This window comes from Mastacembelus armatus, chromosome 17 (assembly GCF_900324485.2).
Source record: "Mastacembelus armatus chromosome 17, fMasArm1.2, whole genome shotgun sequence".
In the NCBI taxonomy this organism is placed as follows: Eukaryota; Metazoa; Chordata; class Actinopteri; order Synbranchiformes; family Mastacembelidae; genus Mastacembelus; species Mastacembelus armatus.
Window position 1 is genome coordinate 5,663,954 of NC_046649.1, and position 22,098 is coordinate 5,686,051.

The window sequence follows — 22,098 nt, forward strand, 5'->3', positions numbered from 1 at the left end:
ACGGAGCTGTAACAATGAGGCAGAATGTACAACATCAGGACCCTGAAACCAAAGCAGCTAACTAAGATTTAGTCATTTAGTAATGTCAAACGTGTTTTTCCTATTGGAACATATGCAAATGTGTATATCAAAAATGCCTATTGTCCAATCTAACAATACAAACAGGAATGTGAAATGTATCAATATGCCTACACAGTTTGATGAAGAGGACTGCTCAGCCAAGTCAAGACATCTATCAGTGGATTGGGCAAAAATATGCTTAGAAAGAATAATATATAATGTGTAAATAGGTTTAATTCCCAGCAGACAGTTTGACTTACGATAGTAGGAAAGGTAATACTGTTCTGTTGTATTCAACTGTCTCAATATATAAGACAGCATGACCAATGTAAGGACTTTGACAAGCAAAGCAGCCAAATGGAACACCCAATCATATATTCTATCTGTTGTGTTTTAATTCATCAAAACATTAAAAAACAACATTGACTTGCCCTATTAATGTGCAACTAAATATACTACATTAAAATGCTCAAAACAATAGGACAAGAAAGGGTTTGATGTTGTAATTATGTCTTCTAAAAAGTGTAAACATTTCGGTTTAGTATGTCATGATTCTCAGTTAGTGCAGTATTCTGACTTTTTTTCATGTATTTGTTTTTATACTTTCAATTTTCTTATTTTGGCGAGAATCCGTTCACACAGACCGAAAGGCCAGGAAACAATTAGGGGGACGCTTTTATATGGAACTACTGTTTGGAATGGAACTGTAGCAGCGGAGTGTTTTAGCAGGCGGACCACGGACAACTAGCTAGTTAGCGGTCGTTGGAAACAAAACGTTTTTACCTCAAAGCAAGTTGTAAAGTTAGCCAGTCAAACATCGCTTTTATTTACGCACCCACATATCTGAACACCTGCTTTCAGTTTTGACCGCGTCCTGGTTCGACCCGCAGGTTGTGAGTTTGAGGTGAAGATGGGGGTACCCAAATTTTATCGGTGGATTTCAGAGCGCTATCCGTGTCTGAGTGAAGTAGTCAAGGAGCACCAGGTATAAAATCAGTGATTATTGTCTTTAGCTCCACAGTCCACTCACGGACACTCGCGGCGTTAGCTTCGTTAGCTGTTGGCTGGGTCGAGCTAGGTACACTGGGCCTTTCATTGCACTAGCTAACCAGTGTTACTGCCTGGGACAGGACGGCGGCTCTGTTGTTTATAGGAGCTAACCTTAATATACTACATACACGTAACTTAACACTGTTGACGAAGTGTCAAGACCAACTAACTCGCTGTTTTGGTCTTTTGTATGAACACGTTGATTATTGAACAGGTCAAAGGGACTATAGCTTTGTACTTTGCGTCTTTGTTGGGCAGGAACCTTCTGGACAACAATAAACCCCTCACTGGCAGCTAGCTAGTTAGCTAACTAACTAGCTAACTAACATGGCGCTAACAATTTATTCTTGACAGTGTGAAGTTGTTTAAAAACGCAGTGATTATGTGTGCTTGGCTTGTTTTGATGCCAAGGGGGGGAATTTAGGTGAGCTTACAACTTTCATTGTGTAGTTGTATGGAGGAAGTTGCTTCAGCAGGACTCTGAAAGTTTATAGCTGAAAGTTAGCTTGTCACATAAAGTATACCTCCTATTGGAGACACAAAGTGTAAACCAATCCTTAACAGCCCTGCACAGATATGTTTCTGCTATTTAGAGTTGTTAAACTTGGAACTAAAGGAGTATTGCTAAATATAACTTACAATTTGTGATACAGTGTAATTGCATTTGGTTTTTGTGTCTTTCTTGTGTCAGATTCCAGAATTTGACAATCTCTATCTGGATATGAATGGGATCATCCACCAATGTTCCCACCCCAATGATGAGGATGTCCACTTTCGCATCTCTGAGGAGAAGATTTTTGCTGACATCTTCCATTACTTGGAGGTTCTCTTCAGGATCATCAAGCCTCGCAGGGTCTTCTTCATGGCTGTGGATGGTGTGGCACCAAGGGCAAAGATGAACCAGCAGAGAGGAAGGAGATTCAGGTAGAAACAGATGCTGTATGAAAGAGCAGTCAGAGATTCTATTCTCTATGTGTAGTTTGACAGCCAGAATGGGTACGTTTGGGTCACCTGACCTGATCTTGTGACCAGATCTGAATTTAGAGGTGCGCTGTTGCTGTCTGGCTTTGTTATGAAAGGATGAACAAATGTGCCTTTTATAAGCACAGGATTATTAAAATGTTGTTGTTATCGTTATTATAATACTGTTGTAAATCTGTTTCCTGTAAAAACTACCTTACAAAACAGAATGAGCCCAAACTGCAACTAAAACACATTTGCTTTACTAAAGACTAAAGAAAACCACACTACAGGCAGGATCAGATGCCTTGTTTTACGTGCTCTCTTTTATATCAGCCTGTGCGTGGGTATGCATTGTTATGTCTAGGTCTGCCAAAGAAGCAGAGGAAAAGATAAAAAAAGCTCTCGATAAAGGAGAGGTGCTTCCCACAGAGGCTCGCTTTGACTCCAACTGTATTACCCCTGGTAAGGACACTTTTAAGCTTCACACAAGAAAAACACCACACAATAAACATGATGAAATGAGCTCTAGCAGAATGTGGAAAAGTAATTGTTCATTTCAAGGTAGTAAAATAATTGTTTCTAATCATGTTTAATAGGAACATTTTTCTAAATCTAAAAAGTTGATTAGGGTGAATTTCTAAATAAATGTAGATCCACAAGTGTTTACAAATTGTGAGAGTTCCTATTCAATTACCAGGGTGTCACTTACAAGTAATTTTAATGCTATTTTGCGAACAGGCAGGACAGTTTTTCTACTAGTCTGAAGGGAAGGTCACATTACACTCCTTTTTAGGTACAGATACAATAGTGAGGCGTAAGCACTGTTAAAAGTTATGATTCACTTTAGTGTGACTGCATTTTGTCAACTACATGTAATTGTTCTTGTCAGTAATGCCATGTTGTTTTTAGCATGAACACATTTTACACTGCTGTTTGCCTCTTCCTTCAATCAAAAATCCATTTCCAGGTACGGACTTCATGGCAAGGCTTCAGGAGCAGCTCAAATATTTTGTGCACAACAAACTCTCCACTGACAAGCTATGGCAGAAGGTCAAAGTCTACCTGTCTGGCCATGAGGTGTGTGAACAGATTTTTCAAACTGTTTCAGTGGCAGCAGATTCTTTAATTGTGTTACAGCTTAAGTAAATATTGTGTATGGTTCTCTTCTTTCTAGACACCCGGTGAAGGAGAACATAAGATAATGGAGTTCATTCGCTCTGAGAATGCCCAGCCGGGTCATGACCCTAACACCCGCCACTGCCTGTATGGCCTGGATGCTGACTTGGTAGGGTTTGTGTGCCCATTGTTTTAGACATACATGAGTACATACATTTGCATTTAAATCATCTGTACATGTGCTCATACTGTCTTTGCACACTGTTATAGATAATGTTGGGTTTAACCAGCCACGAGCCAAATTTCTCCCTGCTCAGAGAAGAGGTCCGCTTTGGAGGGAAGAAATCCCAGAAAAGGTGAAAGACTGGTTTTCTGAATAGTTGTTATTTTTCATTGTCATTTAGTTGTCTGTTTCATCAAACACTGTGTGCTCATTGTCTTTTCTTTTTTTTTTTCCCCCCTGCTCATCCAGGATAACAACTCCAGAGGAGACAACATTTCACTTACTTCACCTGTCTCTAATGCGGGAGTACATTGACTATGAGTTCTCTGAGCTCAAGGTGAGAGAGACACAGACACACTAAATATGAAATTAACAGAACAATTAGTACAATCATGTAAAATCCCAAATGAGCTATGGAAACACGAATGTCCATGGTGGGGAAAGTTCTGGTAAGTTTTTGTGTTTTAATGATCCACCTACTGTACTAAATAATAGCTCTATTCTGATTATGTTTTTGGTTGTGTATGGGTTCAGGGTCAGCTTGGTTCTGATTATGACTTGGAGAGAATAATAGATGACTGGATTCTGATGGGCTTCCTTGTGGGAAACGATTTTATTCCTCACCTTCCTCATCTTCACATCAACCACGATGCTTTGCCATTGCTGTACCAGACCTACATTAGTGTATTACCCAGGCTGGGGGGTGAGACACACGCACACACACACACGCACGGAGTATTGGGATACTTATTAGGCATGTGCAAGATTCTGAGTTTTTCAAGGTGTTTCATGTGTTAGTTTTAGGCTCTAGCTGGTCACATGCTGGTTGCATTTTTTTGTACATGTCAACTGTGATAATATAAAAAATCATTTGCTTCTATAATGATATATATAAAAAAAATGAAATCCTGTTTTCTGACTTAGGTTATCTGAATGAGAATGGCCATCTAAATCTCAGAAACTTTGAGAAATACCTGGAGAAGCTTGCAGAGGTAAGACAACACTTTAAATCCTACAGATTCTGTTTAAATCAAGTGATTGAACAATTTTTCAAAATTTTAGAACATTTGGTTCCAATACTGATTTCTGCATATTGTATATGTTTTGTCATTTTTCACTTAATGCAATTTGACCAGGAAGACTTACTGTTGTTATTTTAAGAAAAAAAGAATTACAGAATTCACATTTGGTTTGAGTAGTTTACTTTCCAGTGAAGGTTGTTGTAAATTAAATGTGAAGTTAGGGTTTTTTTTTTTTTTTTATGAATTGTTACATCATGGCACCTGTTTTCTCCTTGCTTCTCTCCAGTTTGATCGGGAGCATTTTAGTGAAGTGTTTGTGGACTTGAAGTGGTTTGAGAGTAAAGTTGGTAACAAGTATCTTAATGAGGCAGCTGGACTGGCCGCAGAGAAAGAAGCTGCCAGCAGAGACACCAAGACAGAGGTAGCTATAAAAAATAAATTCAATTTTCATGCCCTCTTTTTCATGTACAGTTTCTAATTCTCTGTAATTAATAACTCTTTATTTGGTGTGTGCGTGTGTAGGATTCTGCCCCCGGTCTTTCGGCACTGACCTCATCAGATGAAGTGACTGGAAAAGGAAAAGTAACGACGGGCGAAGAGGAGGAGGAGGATGACGATCTGTTTGAAACTGAGTTCAGACAGTACAAACGCACCTACTATATGACTAAGATTGGTGTGGATGTAGTGTCTGAGTGAGTATATAGACACAACTAAATACAAGGCATCAAAAAACAAGTTCCTAAGTAAGCAGAGATGATCACATATACAAAAGATGATGATATGTGTTACAAATAAAAATGCATAACCAAGACAAGAAACATAAGAGAATGTTTGACCATGTATCCCAGCATTAGAAGAGAAGTGGTTTTAAAAAATACCCTCCAATTGTTATTTGTTGGTAAAGCGTGTCGATAAACCATTAGGGGACAGCCACCATGCTGCCTGAGACAGCACAATTTGTGTTGAGTTGTGGTGGTCTTTAGTGGAGACTCTCCCAGTGACAAACGAATTTTACCACGGCAGTTTTGAAATCAAAGCAACAGCATTACATTATGTTTGAAAATTGAGAAATTAAATGTCTTGTTTTTCCACATATCCGAATGCATGCTTAAAATAAAGCTAATTTTCAGACTTACAGTGTAACAAAGCTGACTATCTCTGTCCTTTTTTATAGTTAACTCACCAACAGTAGGTAAAGAAACTAATTTGACATTACTAAGGCAGTAGGCTCAAATATATGTGGAAATTGTCCATTAAGTTTATGTACTGTTTCTATGTAGTTGATGCTAATGAATTAATTAGCAATTTCTAAGTGTCCCTAAAATACAATTTTACTCTTTCATTTGCAGTGAATTCCTAGCCAATCAGGCTAAGAGCTATGTAGAAGGTATCCAGTGGATTCTCCACTACTATTACCATGGGGTTCAGTCCTGGAGCTGGTAAGAATTTCTCGTTTGCCATCCTGCCTGCTGTCCTCATGCCCTCTGCTCTTTGTTTTTTTTTTTTTATTGTTTTATCTAATTATAAAAAAAAGAAGCCTAGGAAAGTGAGATACTGTAATTTCAAATTCTCTTGTAAGTAGAAATGAGGAGGAAAAGAACTATTTCTGATATGAGCTGCTTCACACATGACGGTTTGACACATATCCATACAGCAAACCCAGCTTTAGTGAAGCTAACCAACCAATACCTCAAACTAATTAGAAAGGGTAGAATGTTATTTGTCCTGTCGTATGCACTCATCAGTTTCTTCCATTTTAAAGTATTTAATATGAGGATTTTTCTGTAGGTACTACCCCTACCACTATGCCCCCTTCCTGTCTGACATCAGGAATATATCGGGCTTAAAGCTGACCTTTGACCTTGGGAAACCCTTCATGCCCTTCCAACAGCTGTTGGCTGTCCTACCTGCTGCTAGTATGGAGCTGCTGCCTGAGTGTTACAGGGTAACATAAACATATCCGAATATACACTCCATCAAACGTATGCATAAGATCTAAATATATGTTCACTTGCATTAAAGTGTGGATGCACAGGTCATCGCACATATTTCTTCGAGATTTGACCTCTTTTACCTGATTCCTGATGGTGATGTTACCTGATGGTAATGTTGATGGTGAGAGTATGGCAATGGCATGAGAAATATGGCGTGTACTTGTGGAAAGCAATTTTTCTTCTTAAAATGATAAATGTAATAATAGATTTTCATTGTTTCAGCACTTGATGACCAGTGAAAGTTCTCCCATCATTGAGTACTACCCTCTTGACTTTAAAACGGATCTCAATGGCAAGCAGCAGGAATGGGAGGCTGTGGTCCTCATTCCCTTTATAGAGGAGGTAAACACATTCATCTGGAGTAAAAAAAATAACTCCACAGTTACTCTAGAAATCTCACTCCTTAGCTGCATAACTCTGTGTGCTGGGCTTATTAAACAGAGGTGCTTACTGGCAGCCATGGAGTCCTACAATCACAAGCTGACTAAAGAAGAGAAGGATAGGAATCGGCACACAGAGTGTGCTGTCTACTCATATGACGAAGAAATCGACTTCACGTACACTTCCACCCTGCCTCAGCTGTTTCCCGACATCGTCCACTGCCATGTCAGGTAGAAACACAGGGGTACACTCACCCATCTCCAGTGATCTGTCCTAATCGGCACGTGTCAGTAATTTCTGTTCCATGTAAATACGTTTATGAAAAGTATGGTAAATAATGTAGAATTAAAAGGTTTTTACTTAAACTTGGAATCAAATTTTGAAATTTAGTTATTTCTTAATGATGGTTGGCCATGTCATGTATAGAAAAGTAATCATATTAAAAAGCCATTGCAGCCTGTCATTTAGAGCAGGTTGATTTTAAGGTGTGTTTGATACAGGAAAGCACACATTCCCATGGATGCCTGGCAAGTGCCTCTGGGCCACGTCAGCAGAGGTGTTGATCATTCAGCATTGTACTTCTGTGGATTCCCCACCCTGCAACACATCAGACACAAGGTAGGTAGCTGTCTGTGTCTGTCTGTTGATGACCATTAAAAAGATGCAGGTCCATACATTGGCTGCCTCTTTCATGCACAGAAATTGCACCACCCTTGGCACAGTGCAAACTGAGCACTAACACAAAAGGTCTTTACACACCAGGAAAAACACATATAAATAGTTAAAAAACTTCAGATGCGAATTAAAAGTAGCACAGATTTTCATATTAAACACAACTTGAATATTTGACTACAGGTTTTAAAAAGTTGCGCTACAGAAACATAGATTCCATATTAAGCGATGATGATCTTGTGCTGATTTTGACAACGAAAAAAGCAACTTTGGAGAGTTTAACCACTTGGTTCAGGAGTTGAATCTTTCAGACCAACTTCAGGATGTCCCTGGGACAATTTAAGTTTTTATTGCTGCTGAGGCTACACTTCAAGATGCAGAGAAACAATTTCAGGAAGCCGGTTGACAGGGCCTAGCTGTGTGTCTGAGGTAAAGGGTTGTCTAAGCACTACTTTGATAAATAAATCAATAGATTTTGCTCACCAGTGTGCATTAGGGCCGGGTGATAAAATGATAGCGATATATCACGATAGACACCTAATCAATATTAGTAAAAAAAAAAAAAAAACGTTCAATAGAACATTCAATAACTTCACTGAAGAAGAAACCCAAAGAAACCACAGAAGAGAAAATGAGTGAAGCGAGGTGGGTTGCATGAACAAACTCACTAACTTACCAGGCAGCATTGTGATTTGTCATAGGTGATCCTGTCGCTGACAAAAGTTGGTAAAATTGACCTGGGAGCAAAAAAAAAAAAAGAAACACTTCTTGCACAGCAAAATTGTCATTGATGTGAAAAAGTCTATTGGCTGGTTCCTAGTTTGAAAAATATTGACGTGTAAAATAATGGCTCAGAAACTTTGCTCTGGTGTATAAATTCCTTTGCATTGAACTTTTATAAAAATTAGAAGTCCTTCAGAAATAGTTGTTTTTTTGTGTCTGTCTTCAAGGTTGTTTGTTTTTTTTAAGCCAAAACAATGTATGTTACTTGCAAGTATATTGAATTAAGAAAAACATATTTATTGAAAGCAGCAGCTTTTTATAATTGTCACTTTTTCTTTCTGTCTTGATCACTCCTCTCTTATCCACGCCCTCACTCAATGTCTTTAGTTTTACAAGAAGAAGAGTGGGGTAGTTGTGTTCCAGCAGAGCAGCAGAGGGGAGAACATGATGCTGGACATCCTCCCCAGTCAGGAAGGAGAAACGGTGAAGTTTTGTTAATGCTAATATAGTTCTACCTGGGGCCGTAATATGCACTGTGCAGCAGTATTATGTAGAAAAACAGGAAAAAATAAGGACCCTCATAAAATATTTGTGCCCTATAAAATATTTGTTTACTTTGCATTTGACTTTTTGTATACTTTTCATTTTCTTCTTTAAATGGTATTTATTGTACCATTCACTTACACTTACTGTCCCTCCCCCCGCCTTGCATCTCTAGATATGTGATGATGTTGCCTCTCAAGTACTGGGGAAGTCTGTGTTTGTCAACTGGCCCCATCTAGAGGAGGCTCGCATCACTGCCGTGTCAGATGGAGAAACCAAGTAAGTTAAGTGACAAACATCTGAAAAAAAGCACCAGTTGCTGCTTTATCAGCATTTTGATGTCACAGAAATTTTGTATGTTCTGAAGTCACTCTACATAAACAAAAATTCTTTTTTTTTTTTTTTAATAATGGGAAGTAATGTAACAGTCTGTAAGAACTGAAGTGTGAACACTGTGGTGTCTCCTCATTACCCAACCGTTGTACTGGTGAAATTGAGGGTGATATATAACCCATCATATTAATTTGTCCTTGTTTTGGAAGCTCTGCTTTGAGTTGGTGAAAACTCATCTTCTGCTGTAACATTATGTTTAACTGGGAGCCCTGTCGCATACTTGTCCCTTCACACCAGCAGTAGGAACAGTAAAGTAACATAAGCTGACTGATGGTTGCTATATCATTGTCACTTCTGCACATTATTCAACAACAGTGAAAATTTTCATGCTTCACTTTGGTCTGTCAAGATCTGATTGAATTCTCTCTGTCACATAGGCAGCCTGGACTCTTTTGACTTTTTTTTCCATGTTAAAAGCTGTTTAATTTTTTTTTTTTTTAAAAATGGCAGTTGCTGGTGCTGCATTGGCTTAAGTTAATCATTGATGAATCAACATAAACATAAAAGTGCCTACTCGGGAGTAGGAGCTTAACATTTCCCCAAAGCAGCATTCCAAGAACTATTAGCTTTCCATTCAGGCACAAGAAAAAAAGACTAATTTGATGACATACATGCCGCACCAACCTTCTGCAAATGTAGCATGAATCTCAATTTGGTTTAACTGTTTGGATGCATGGAGTGTATGTCTTTCTGTATAAAGGGTTATTATTGATACAAATGATAAATTTTCAACTTGTTTTGTAGGTTTTTCCTGGAGGAACCCCCTGGTGTCCAAAGAGTGTATGACAGGCCCTCCACCCCTCCTCCCACCAAAGTCACCTACCTTTCTGACAAGGAGCAAAAGGAATGGGTGAAAGATGTCCAGGGAATCACTGAAAAGTAAGGCACATGAAGCAAGAAAAAATTTTTTGCCTTTTTAAGACTAGGAAAGCTTTTAAGCCATCATAAAAATATGGTTATATAAGTTAATATAAGTTATTTTTCATTCTTGTAGTTTCTTGAAGAGGAAGGGCATTGTGATAAATGAGACAGCGGTGGTTCTGTACGGCCAGTTGCTGACAGGAAGGAAATATGTCCCCAAAGCCAATGGACAGGTGGAACTAGAGAAACAGTGGTCCAAACAAGTTCTCTCTTTCGCCTACCAGACTGTGGTTAAGGTACATTATTATATAAAACACAGAAAGAAACGCAAAGATAAAACATATATTAATACTTATGAAGTGACCCAAGTATATATTTTATGCTTATTGTCAAAACATAGTAGAATTAAGGATTTGTCTCCTAATATTGGTTAAAAGTGTTGTGCCATATATACTGTTAGCCTCATCCTGTTATCTGAGAATTATTCCGCACCTCCTTTCATCTTCCAGGACATCAAGGTGTTTTATTCATCTCTGACCTGCTTTAAGAGCTTGGACGAGCTCTTTCCTATTTCAACCACTGTGTTCATGGTGGGGAACCCATACTATGGTGCCATGGGAGAGGTATGTGATCAGTTTACTGCATACTTTTCAGTTCATTATTGAAATAATGAATGATCAAAAACAGCAACTTAGAAGTTGGATTTAAATAGAACATGGCTGCAGGAAGATGTTTTAAAAGCTTCTCCTATCATAATGCTTTTTCTTTCAGCCTTCTTTGATGATTGTGTGTAAATTGTGGAGAGCAACATGTTGGCTCCTGAAACAGCATCTCTTTTATTATTGTCTTAACAGGTGCAGGATTCTAGTGATGTTATTAAAGATGGCCGGGTACGTGTGGTCTTCAGTGTGCCACAGGAGCCGCAGCTGGAGCCTTTAATCCAGAATCAGCATGTAAGTGCTGCATACACAATTGAGAAATCATGTCTAGAGTACTTTCCATGCTTACCCATCTGTGCATGTGTGTGTTTTATATTTTATAGAAATACTGTGTGAAGTACAATCCCGGATATATTCTGGCATCTCGTCTTGGAATCACCAGCTATCTTGTCTCGCGGTTCTCAGGAAGCATCTTCATTGGCAGAGGCTCAAAGAAGAAGTAAGTCTTAATAATTATCTTCGTTGTGGAAGTTGCCACCTTCCTTCCCAGCTTCTTGTTTGCTTTAATAGGTGTCTGTTTTAAATATCTCTGGTAAATTAACTTTTATTAATAGGAATATTTTCAATTTTGTAGTTGAATGTAATGGTTGTTTGGTCCATTGGTTATAGAAAAAAATAATAATTTCAAATCTTTGTTTTTCGTCTCTGCTCCAATCTTCCTTGTCTTCTTCCTTGTGTCCAGTCCATGTGGGGAGCAAAGAACTAATGTTGGCCTGAATCTGAAGTTCAGCAAGAAGAATGAGGAGGTTCCTGGATACACTAAGAGAACTGAAAAAGAGTGGCTGTACTCCAGTGCAGTGGAGGAACTGTTGGCTGAATATCTGGACAGGTAAAAACAAAACAATCCTGCTTTTCTTCACAGATCAGTAGCAACACAAAAGTCTGATGCTAATAAAAAGAATTCTCACAAGTGTTTAAATAATGTACATGAATTAAAAAAAAAAAAACGTAGGTACCTATATTGTTAAATCTGTTAATCTTAACATTTAAATGATATTTTTATGTTTCTGTAGATTTTCTGAGGTATTTGATACGGTGTCCAAAAACAGTCATGATGATGTTTTTTATGAGGATGATATCTGGCCCGGAGAGGATCAGAATGGGTAAAATACACACACATCAACCCAGTATGTTTTTAATCTTTTATGATTTGGGGCACATGACACTTTAATCATGTTTGAAAATTATGAAGAAAACCTAAAAATTATGTTTTCCAGCCGGAGTAGTTTGAAAGATTTCCACCTTTTGAATACAATTAGCTGAAAATATATTTAACCCTAATATCCATAACATGTCACAGGGCAGAGAAGGTTGCTGAAATCACCTCATGGTTGAAAAGTCACCCGGTCAGCTCCATCAGCCGTGCATCATGTGACTTGCAGATTCTGGATGCCACCATTGTGGAGAAGATTGAGGAGGCAGTGGAGAAAGCAAAGGTAACAGACCTCACTGACTTGAGGCAGCTTTATAGTGTATGTGTTCTCTCCTCTTTTCATGTACATTGTACAACATTCACTCTTTATTTGTGTTTAACTTATTCAGGTGAAGAAGAGCACCAAGAAAGTGCGTGTTACTGTCAAACCTCATCTGCTCTTCAGGGTTAGTATGTTTTGGCTGGATCTTGGCTGCTGAGTTATTACTTGTGTAAATACATTTGTAAAGTCATGTTTATGCCATGTTTTTTCCAAACAACTATTGTCTATAATGATATATATGTAATTGAAAGTCGGATCATAGCTGTACAAATCATTAAACAGTGAATAAATGCTTGTGTTTGTGTGCAGCCATTGGAGCAGCAGCAGGGTGTGGTTCCAGACCCAAATGCAGAGTATCGCCTGTTTGACCGAGTCGTCAACATCAGGGAGAGCTTCACTGTACCAGTGGGACTCAGAGGAACTATTATCGGCATTAAAGGGGGTGAGGATGGAAGAGATGTTTTTTTTTTCTTTTTTCTCTTTTCTCCACTAACTTCTTGATACACTGGAGAAAAAAAGTTCTACCAAAGCTTCATGGCATAGTTCAGGTGCATAATATAACAGAGAAAATGTTTATGTATCATGGACCTCATTTTGGATCTGTGTTTGTACCTTTAGCGGAGCGTGAAGCAGAGGTTCTCTATGAAGTGCTTTTTGATGAAGAATTTGCAGGTGGTCTCAACATCAGGTAATCACATTATGAGCACTTGCTGTGTACACAACATATATCAACTATTGGCTAATGCTAATTTTAAACAGCTACTTGGACTTATGTACACTAAGTGTCAGATTGGTATCTAACAAGACACGTTTGGTATTGTCTCCTCAGGTGTACATCACCTCGGGGTTACCGCCTCCCTCCCTGTGCACTCATCAACCTTTCCTATGGAGGCCGAGTGGATCACACCTCCCACAAACTCACCGCCATCGTGAAACCTCAGCCCGTCACTGGTGCTAACTTCAACTCACGCCAGGTGGCCGGCCTCAACCACTCGCCACGGTCCCCATTTTTACCCACACAGGTAAGAGGGAAGATGGCAAGAGAAAAAAGTTTTTTTTGGGGTAGAAGATATAAAATAAGCAGAACTATTTTGCTTTAAAAAAAAAATCACTCATCCTTATATGTTCTTGTTCCTTTTCACCCATATCTCTCCTCCTCTCCTGCCTTTCTGTAGCATAACCACAAACATGGCATGGTGAAGGCAGCCTCCCAAGGCAACAGGAACTCTCCCTCTAAAGGTCCCATCCAGAAACAACAGGCCAAGGTAAGCGCAGGGTTACCTGTACCAGGCACTTTTCACTTCTTTAACCCTCAGGGGTCGATGAACGTTCCAGTGCATTTTGTGGCATCTTCTCCTGATAGTGCAGAAACAAACCTAAATTACTCCGTCAGTTTTGATCGTTCAGATAAGAGCAATATATCATTCGAATCTGTAAAGGGTCTAGTTTTTATTTGTATACACTTATAATAACAACAAAACGCTGGGCTTTTGTAAAATAAAGAAAGCAGACAGGGTGCGCTCTCCGTATTCTCTCTCTGTCATCTCTTTTCACAAACACGTAAATAAAACAACCAGAATCTCAGCGAATACTTGCCTCATAAAAATAAGAAATATATCGCTAGAAAATTTGATATGTTTCCTTTTAAATGAAACAATTCAATTCGAAAACAAATCATCACTTTTTGTTTAATCCACATGAATGTAAGGAGAAGTACGGTTTCTCCTGTCTCACCTCATTATAGCTAATGTGATCCTGCCTCACACTGAGTGCACTGTTCATATGGAAATAATCTGAAGTGAGCCAGGCAATTATGTACACACTCCAAAGAAATGACATAAAACGTTAAGCTTCATCATAGAATTTACTCTTTTTTTTTTTTTTCTGTGCGTTTGGATGATGGCACGTTACGTGGGTGAAGAAGCACCTCGTATGTTCCAGACAGCGATGAATAGTTTACTTTGTCCTCAGAGGAAAAACACGACTCAGATGACGAACGTTTGCATCTGCATCTGCAAATTTTACTTTTTTTTTTTTTTTCAAAATTTTGCTGTTAAAACAGATCAAGGAATTTTTAATACAACTTTTCCAAACATCCTAGTTTTATTGTAAATGCTTTTGGCATGGACCCTGGTCTTCAGTTCACCTCACAGATTGTTGATTTTCTGGAGGTACTTCACCATGAGGAATGTATGTTTTGGGTTGTTGTAATGGTGGGAGACAAAGCGACAACACAGACCCAGTTTTGCTTCTGACTGCTTGAGGTTTTCTTTCAAAATCTTCACATATCCTTCTTTTTTTATAATTACTTCATCCTTGATGAGATTTCCAGTTCCGGACGCACTGAAGCATCCCCACAGCATAACACTCCCACCATCGTATTTAACTATGAGCACGGTGTTCTTTGGGTTATATGCCTCTTTCATCTTTCTCCAGACATAAGCAGTGACTGTCTTCTTTCACACTACAATTCCTGACTCGGCTTAGTCATTAACTAGTGTTTTGGGAATTGTTCTAGCATCTACAGACACATCTCTCACTAGCTTTTTTTTTTTTTTTTTTTTTTTTTTTTTTTTTTAAACTTTTGCTTCCTACCTCTGCCAGACTTGTTCTGTAGTGTGTGGCTCTCTTTGAATTTCTTGATACTTCTCACTCCGTTTCATGACACTTGGAAATGCTGTGAAAACTTTGTATATCCTTCTCCTGTTTTGTAAGCATCAACAATTCTTTTTCTCATGTCTAAACTGATTTCTTTTGTTTTTGGCATGATGCTTTCTCAAGTGACAGCTGAAACCTTTAGTGATGTTTTTATACTATGTATAAAGTGTGGGACAAACCTCAGTTTTATCTTGACTCACTGATTGATCACAAGCTGTGAGCATTACAAAGTTAAAGCACGTGATTGCACAGCAGTGGTTTGTGGTTTGGCTCAATAAGAAGGTCAGTTCTTAAGGGGGCTAATAATATTGACCCTTGTAATTTTTCCTTTTTCTTAAATTGTTCTGTTACTGTGTGCAAATACAAATAATTTATGCTTTCTATAGAAAGCTAGTATGTTTAGAAGTGCTTTGCTGAAAATCCCCTGCTCTGTTAAAAACGCACTTGGGAAAATTTAGAGAGAGAGTTAGACTTGCATAATGTTTTTGTCTCCATCTCATTTCTGTTCAGAGTAAAGAGGAGTACAGCAATGTGTGGCAGTCTCTGCAGAACTCAGGCCCTCCTAACAAACCTCCTGCACACTGGCACAATTATGTAAGTTTCTCAGCCTACTATATACATATTAAATATAGTTCATATTCAGTAGGACTACTCATTGTTGACCTTTAGATTACTTACTATCAGATTTTGTACAGCACAAAATGTGTTTAGGAAACATTAATCCTGAAGTGCAAGTAACTCACAGAGAAGCAGTAACATGACTACAAGAAAGCATCTGTCCAAGCAAAGCTGTGTTAAAAAATTGACAGTAATTGGAAGGTTTTTTATCAGTGTGATTTCAGAATCACTGTCAGCCTTAAAGTAACATTGTAAAAAATATAAACCTTGTCTTTGACAAATTTAGGAAGGACAGTCCCAACAAGGGAAGAACCAGCACTCAAACAAAGCTGTGAGTCCACACATACATATACAGTACTGTATTGTCAGTGTTTGTGGTGCGTTGTGTTGACTTGGTTTTAAAAGCAGGCCTTTGCTGTATTGTACATATGTATGTGTTTTATTATATTCATGCGTGTGCCAGAATCACAGTGATCTTTGTGTATTTTGCAGGCTCCTGTTGGTGGCATCAGACTGTTGAAGAAAACTGAAGACCCCCACTCCCTTTTCCCCTCACAGAGCACAGCTAATAAGGTACACACAAAAATGTACTTTGAATATGCCTTTCCCTTGCCAATTTTCTCTATTAATTTGCTTTTAATTGCTTTAGACAGATACTCTTGTTCAAATATGTGTGCAATTTTGCCCACAAATGATGATGTTGAATGCAAGGCTATGATCCCAATGGCTCCACTTACATTTCTGCCACTTAGGCTACAACTGAGCTTGAGGACCTCATTGCCAATCTAAAAGTCACAAAGGGTAGTCAGCAGACTGTACCACCTCCTCCTCCCCCCCAGGCACCAACCAGCCAGCCAGATGGCCCGCTGTCTCCGCAGTCTTTTGCCATGGTGAGTATCGGAGGCAGGGGTTGAGACAATAGGTTCTAATTATTGACATATTAATTTAGTTTGATCCTGGAAAAGGCTAGAGATTTTAGGTTTGCTTTTGAAGTCTAGATTAAAACTCACTCACTTTTACTTTATATGCTGAATTTAATAATCTTGTTTAGCAGTGTGTTTCATGCAGTGTGTTTCAACTTAGTAGTAGATTTAACCATACTAACTGAAACTCCATTAAAGCAGGTTAAAACTATATGCTGCCTATATTCAAAAACCCTACTTTTAAACTACATTTAGTCCTGTTCTGACAATGACCAATCACAACATGAGAAAGTAATATTCATAGATGAGTATACTATGTATGTCTTTAGAAGGGAACCCTGGTGCTGAAGGAGATGCTGAAGATTGACAGCTCTGGAACAGGAGGTTCGTCTTCCCAGGAGACAACCAACAGTGGTGTTCAGCAACCGAACAGAAGACGGTCTTCCAAGAAACTAGGTATTGAACTGACTACTACACCACAAGCAAATTTGCTGACTTTGCCATTCGTTTGAATAGCTAAATTTAGGTAACTAATTGAGGAGTAATGTAAAAATGGAATTCTTTAATTGTCTGCTTTTAACATTTCTAATCAAAAGACTGGCTTACAAACCAAGAAAGAGGTTTATGGCAACTTCTGTTATGTTCATTTCCCGTTCATCCCACTTTCTTTCCTTCCAGCGGCAAAGATGAATGCTTCTCACAGTGACACAGCTGTGTTAGTTTCTCCTGCATCAGCTGCATCTGCCAACCTCTCCAACACTGTACTCACTAGTAAAGTGTCAGATCTGACGTGTGTGTGTGTGGGGTTAGGCATGGCACCACCGGAGTTCACTTATATACGCAACAGACAGGTGACAGTTTGTTTTATGCCCTTTCAACAAACATCTCACACAATTTACAGGTTTTGTCTCACATTACACACCTTGTACATGTTACAAGCTGATGTGTTGTCACTAACACATCAGATTGTTTGTGCTAACATTGTCATTTTTCTTTACAGGGTCTCGTGTGTCAAGTGAAGCTGTCCAATGGACTGATGGTTCATGGTCCACAGTGCCAGTCAGAAAGTGATGCCAAGGAAAAGGCTGCCTTCTTTGCCCTCCAGAGACTGGTACAGAAATTGGCATTTAAGTTCATATGTATTCCAGAGTGTGGGTCTTATCTTAATGTAATCTAAATAAATTAGACATTATTTGCAGCAATTGATACATGTGAGATGCAGCCTATAATATATTTCATTTGAACTGATTGAAATAATAATTAAAAAAAAAAAAAAAAGCGAAATTCATTGTTTTTTTTTTTTTTTTTTAGAAGAGAAGCAAAATTCAGGGAGATTATAGTGTGGTTCAGCATAAAATGATACATTATGGCCTGAAACAAAAAATAATTATGTTAGATGTTACTTGAAAAGACTGCTGTAAAATAGTATGCCCTTAAAAAACAGGACTGTAATTTAGTTTTCAGTTTTGAAATGACAGGACTTGAAAAGAAAATATAAATAGTTAAGTAAGTTAAATGAGAGTATGTGACGATTTGAGTAATATTAAGCTACTGTCAAAACATTGTTTCCACAAGCAGCAGGTAAGATGATTATTGGGCTTCTAAAAAAAAAACAGGGATAATCCTTCAGATTTACATCCTCCTTCTCTGTGACCTGTATCTGTAGAACTCAGTGGGATCAGGCTTCCCCCTGCCTCCTCCTCTGTACCCTGGAATGAGTCAGATACGACCTTCACCCATAGGAGCCATGCCTCCAGTTTTCAACCAAGGTTAGTGTTTCCTGACAGTTTAGAGTAATGGTCTGATGCTGAGTTAGTCATGAGCTGTACAGAATGGCTAGAAGCTGAGTCGTGGCAACTGGACTACTTGCTGAATTGAAATGTTTAACCACTCTTCAGAGTGGCTCCTTCAGTCTGAGGTAGGCTGCTTAGACATCTTGTCCTCCAGGTTGGTTACACTTTAGACCTAGCCTGATTAGGCTTTTTTAAGTGGACAATTGAAGCAAGCAAAGATGAGGGTCAGTTGGATCTAATGCTCAACTGTTATGGTCCCTCTGATCCACAAACTGGTTCACTTCAGACCTACTAGCACAACGAGACAGACTAGTCCACCCACCAGTCCACTTGCTGTGACTCAGCTTCTGACTTCACCTGGATGACTGAGGATTTACACAGATAACTTTCAGAATGCTAAATCTGTTGTGTAGTGACCAGTATGATTATTCATATCTATACTCCCTGGTTTTAGTTTTTGGAATTGTCATTGAGACTTTTTTGTGATCAAATGAATATTCACCTTTTTACATGCTGTTCTTTCCTAGGTGGATTGCTGTTGGCCCCCCAGGCTTATGCATCTGCCCCTCTATGGGGAATGGCGCTGCCTCCACATCACCACCAGAGCCAAACACTTTATGGACCAGCAGGAACCTTCCCTGGTGCTGCCCGCCCCCAGCCTGCAACAACACTGCCTATTGGCTCACACAACCAGTTCATCCCCTTACAGGTAAACACACACGTATTGGGAGCTGAATGAATGCATGCTGAGGTACAGTGTATTACTGTCTACGTTTATGCTGATAAAGCCATGCTTCTGTCATTGTAACCCAGTTTTCTACTTGTCCTCTGACTCCGACAGGTGACTAAGAAGCGCATCTCAGCCAACAAGAAGAACCAGGAAAGTCGGGAGTTTTACAGCGCTGCCCAAACTGTGACCAGGAACCAATCCCAGAAAGCCCAGAACCAGCCCTTTGGCCAGTCACAAGCCCAGAGTGAACCACAGAGCAGTAAAGTTGGCCAACCACTCCAACATGTCTCCAACAGCAACCCCTCTTCATCCAGCTCAGATCTAGCAGAGACTGTTTCAACGACCGCAGCTCCTCACACACCTCCTCGACAAAATGTCCCAGCATCAGGGCACACCCCTGGATCTGCCTCCAAGAGGAAGCACAGGAAGCTGGCTGTAAACTTTGAGGCGGCTAAGGTCGCCGAGCAGTGAACTGGGCTGTATGTGTGAGAGAACGGAGGGGGTGTGTGTGTGTGTGTGTGTGTGTGGTGTTTTTAAGCTGCTGTTTTAAAGCCTGACACAGCATCTCTGATCTGATCAAAACCTCACTGACTGACAGAGTAAACTGGAGGGCTTCTTATGAGTTTCTTATGTTATAGACTTAATCAAACTCATTTTTTCCAGTTTTTACCGAACTATGTCTCAAAACATAGCTCAAAAATCTCAAGCATGTGATTGACCGTAGTAGTCCCTTCAGTTTTTCAGTTGAGATCAAACCTATGTCAGTTTACCAAAGCAGGTCGGTGTAGTTTTACATTATCTCTGAGACGTTGCCTTCTCAAGTTTGTTTGTGACCAGTGTGAGGCTACATGTTGCTGTGCAGGAATCCAGCATACTGGCTAGAGGAGCCATTTTTCATTTGGGTCTTTATTGAAAGGTTTTTTTTTTTGGGCCCTTTTTTTTTCTTAGCAGAATTTATTCAAATATTGAAGCCTTAATTCCATTACCTGTACTAACCAAGTAATTGCTGAGATCATGGAACTTGGCAACGTTACTTAAAGCTGGTCCAGCAGGGCAGAAAATACAAGCACTCTGACGATCATACTGGTTGCAAACCAGACAGTAAAAGTATTACCAATGCTGTCCTTTGTAAACATCTACGGTCTATGTGCTGTAGTTGCTTGCTGTCCTGATTTTTGTGTGCATTGTAGGATGACTAGCAACATTCCAGGTGAGCTCACCTCCAGTTTTCCCTCAAAAGTGGCAGCTGATTGGTAAAACTGTTTGTTTGCAGCCTCAATCATCTTCTGACTGCTTGTGTTTTTTTTTTGTTTTTTTTTTTGTTTGTTTTGTTTTTTCACTCTTTTTACCCTTTTTTTTTTTTTGTTTTTTTTTTGTTGTTTTTTTTTTTGTTGTTTTTTTTTTTTGGGGGGGATGTTGCCATGTTTAAGGATCTTGGCAGTTACTTTGGTAACAGGGTTTTTTAATCTTCATGAGCAGTATGGGGGGGGGGGGGGGTATATTCATAACCTAGCTTCTAACTGCATTTTATTTACACTATTTTAAATCTAATATTTGCTTGGTCCGGTTAGGTATGCCTAGTACTGAAGGTCGTGTCAGTTGAAACACTGCCTTAAAGCTCCATCATTATTAATAATGCCTTTAGAGAAAATTCAAGCAACAATCCTAAAATACAGTACAACACATGGCTTAGAGAGGAAAAATAAGGATGGATTTTCTAATTCTTCTTTTTCTTTTTTTTACCGTAACTAAAACCATAAGTGCAAAATAAGCATCCTCCAAGTCATGTGCACAATATTTAGCAAAATTGTCTTTGCTGCAGCCCACAGTCAGTATTATTAACCGTTTTTATTCTGTACAGCCTTCTGTGTCAGTCTATGTACTGTCCAGCAACACCCCTAAAAAATGTTGCCTTGTAAATTTATGGGCAGGAGAGTTTTCACATTGTCTTCATAGGTCTAGACGACACCAGAGAGGCATCAGTGCAGCAGAGAATACACATCTGAATGCTGATTTGTTGAGCACCTTTATGCTCCTGGTCACAAAGTGCAGATCTATAGTCCTTGATGTTTTGGAAACCTCTTAGATCAACTTTGGATCTTGGTTCTCAGGGACATGTAGCCATAGCTTTGTAAGGTTTGGATCAGTGGTTGATCAGGTCAACCCTGATTATCTTTTTTTAATGTTTACCATTTAATTACAATCATTATTCCTACTACATTTCACAGCCATTTTTTTTCAGAGCTGTTTTACACCAGCAGATAATCCAGTGTCATACTTCACCTCCAACAATAAGAGTGTTGATATCTCCGGAGGGCTTGTGATATTTTTGTCCATTTTAGATTTACAAACAGGACCCTGTGAGGAAGTCTGACCTGTTGCAGTTTACAAACTAATTTGTTGTTATATGCAGCTTAATATGATAAGTTCTATTGGACCTACATGATCCCTCACACTGCCAGATTCCAAAAGCAGCTTGATAAAAGCTAATGTGGTTTTGTTTTTAATTCAATTATGCTAGGAGACTGTGGTTAATTTTACACAGGTGCAAAAACCTTTGACCTTCGTCTTTTGATTTTCTTGCTTGCATTAAGATCAAGCATATTTTCTTGTGAATGTGGGAGCTCACAAAATTTATAAGACCCTCTACTTGTGGCAGTTTTAATTGAAATGCATGCAAACCAAAAACCTGAAATTTTATTGATTCCAGATTAATGGCAGATGTGACATATGCTCTTGTCACATTTTCATTTTGGTATAAAACTTGATTATAATTTTAATGGGCCTTCAGAGGCGTGTGGCACAGAATTTAACTACATGCTTCTGTTAATAAAAGAAACAGAAAAAATCATTGGTATGTAGACATTTCGCACTGTAAGTACTGTTAAAAGGCTATTTTTGTATCTGTGTAAATGCAGCCAAAAAGCAGTGTAAACGTGTTACATAAACAATTGCTGATGTATTGAAATCAATATTTACATTAAATGTCCATTGAACTGAATTAAGTATAGCAAATGTCTGAGATGCCTTTGGAAATTGAATTCTGGGCTTTACTGTACATTTCTGAGCTATGTAAACAAGCACACAGGCATATAAAGTCTCCATTGTAAAGGAAGAATATGTAAAATATTTACTGTGCTAAATCATAAAATAACCATGATCTTTAAAATGTCCTGTTCCG

The 22,098-nt window shown here is 38.8% G+C and overlaps 1 protein-coding gene across 1 annotated transcript; it reads left to right on the forward strand.

The window, feature by feature from the left end:
• The first annotated feature begins 785 nt into the window (after positions 1 to 785).
• On the forward strand, positions 786 to 20,242 carry xrn1 (5'-3' exoribonuclease 1). The gene is made up of 41 exons (XM_026312716.1): positions 786 to 1,045; positions 1,802 to 2,034; positions 2,438 to 2,535; positions 3,041 to 3,150; positions 3,248 to 3,358; positions 3,460 to 3,545; positions 3,662 to 3,749; positions 3,947 to 4,115; positions 4,337 to 4,404; positions 4,721 to 4,855; positions 4,957 to 5,126; positions 5,784 to 5,873; positions 6,223 to 6,379; positions 6,651 to 6,770; positions 6,870 to 7,039; positions 7,310 to 7,427; positions 8,592 to 8,687; positions 8,923 to 9,026; positions 9,885 to 10,019; positions 10,135 to 10,297; positions 10,511 to 10,624; positions 10,856 to 10,954; positions 11,044 to 11,159; positions 11,403 to 11,549; positions 11,734 to 11,823; positions 12,021 to 12,156; positions 12,263 to 12,319; positions 12,505 to 12,637; positions 12,814 to 12,883; positions 13,025 to 13,217; positions 13,371 to 13,460; positions 15,364 to 15,447; positions 15,758 to 15,802; positions 15,964 to 16,044; positions 16,224 to 16,361; positions 16,724 to 16,850; positions 17,073 to 17,245; positions 17,395 to 17,505; positions 18,061 to 18,163; positions 18,715 to 18,896; positions 19,029 to 20,242. The coding sequence occupies exons 1-41, from the start codon at positions 971 to 973 to the stop codon at positions 19,386 to 19,388; spliced, it is 5,145 nt and encodes a 1,714-aa protein (XP_026168501.1). The 5' UTR covers positions 786 to 970; the 3' UTR covers positions 19,389 to 20,242.
• Positions 20,243 to 22,098: the final 1,856 nt, after the last annotated feature.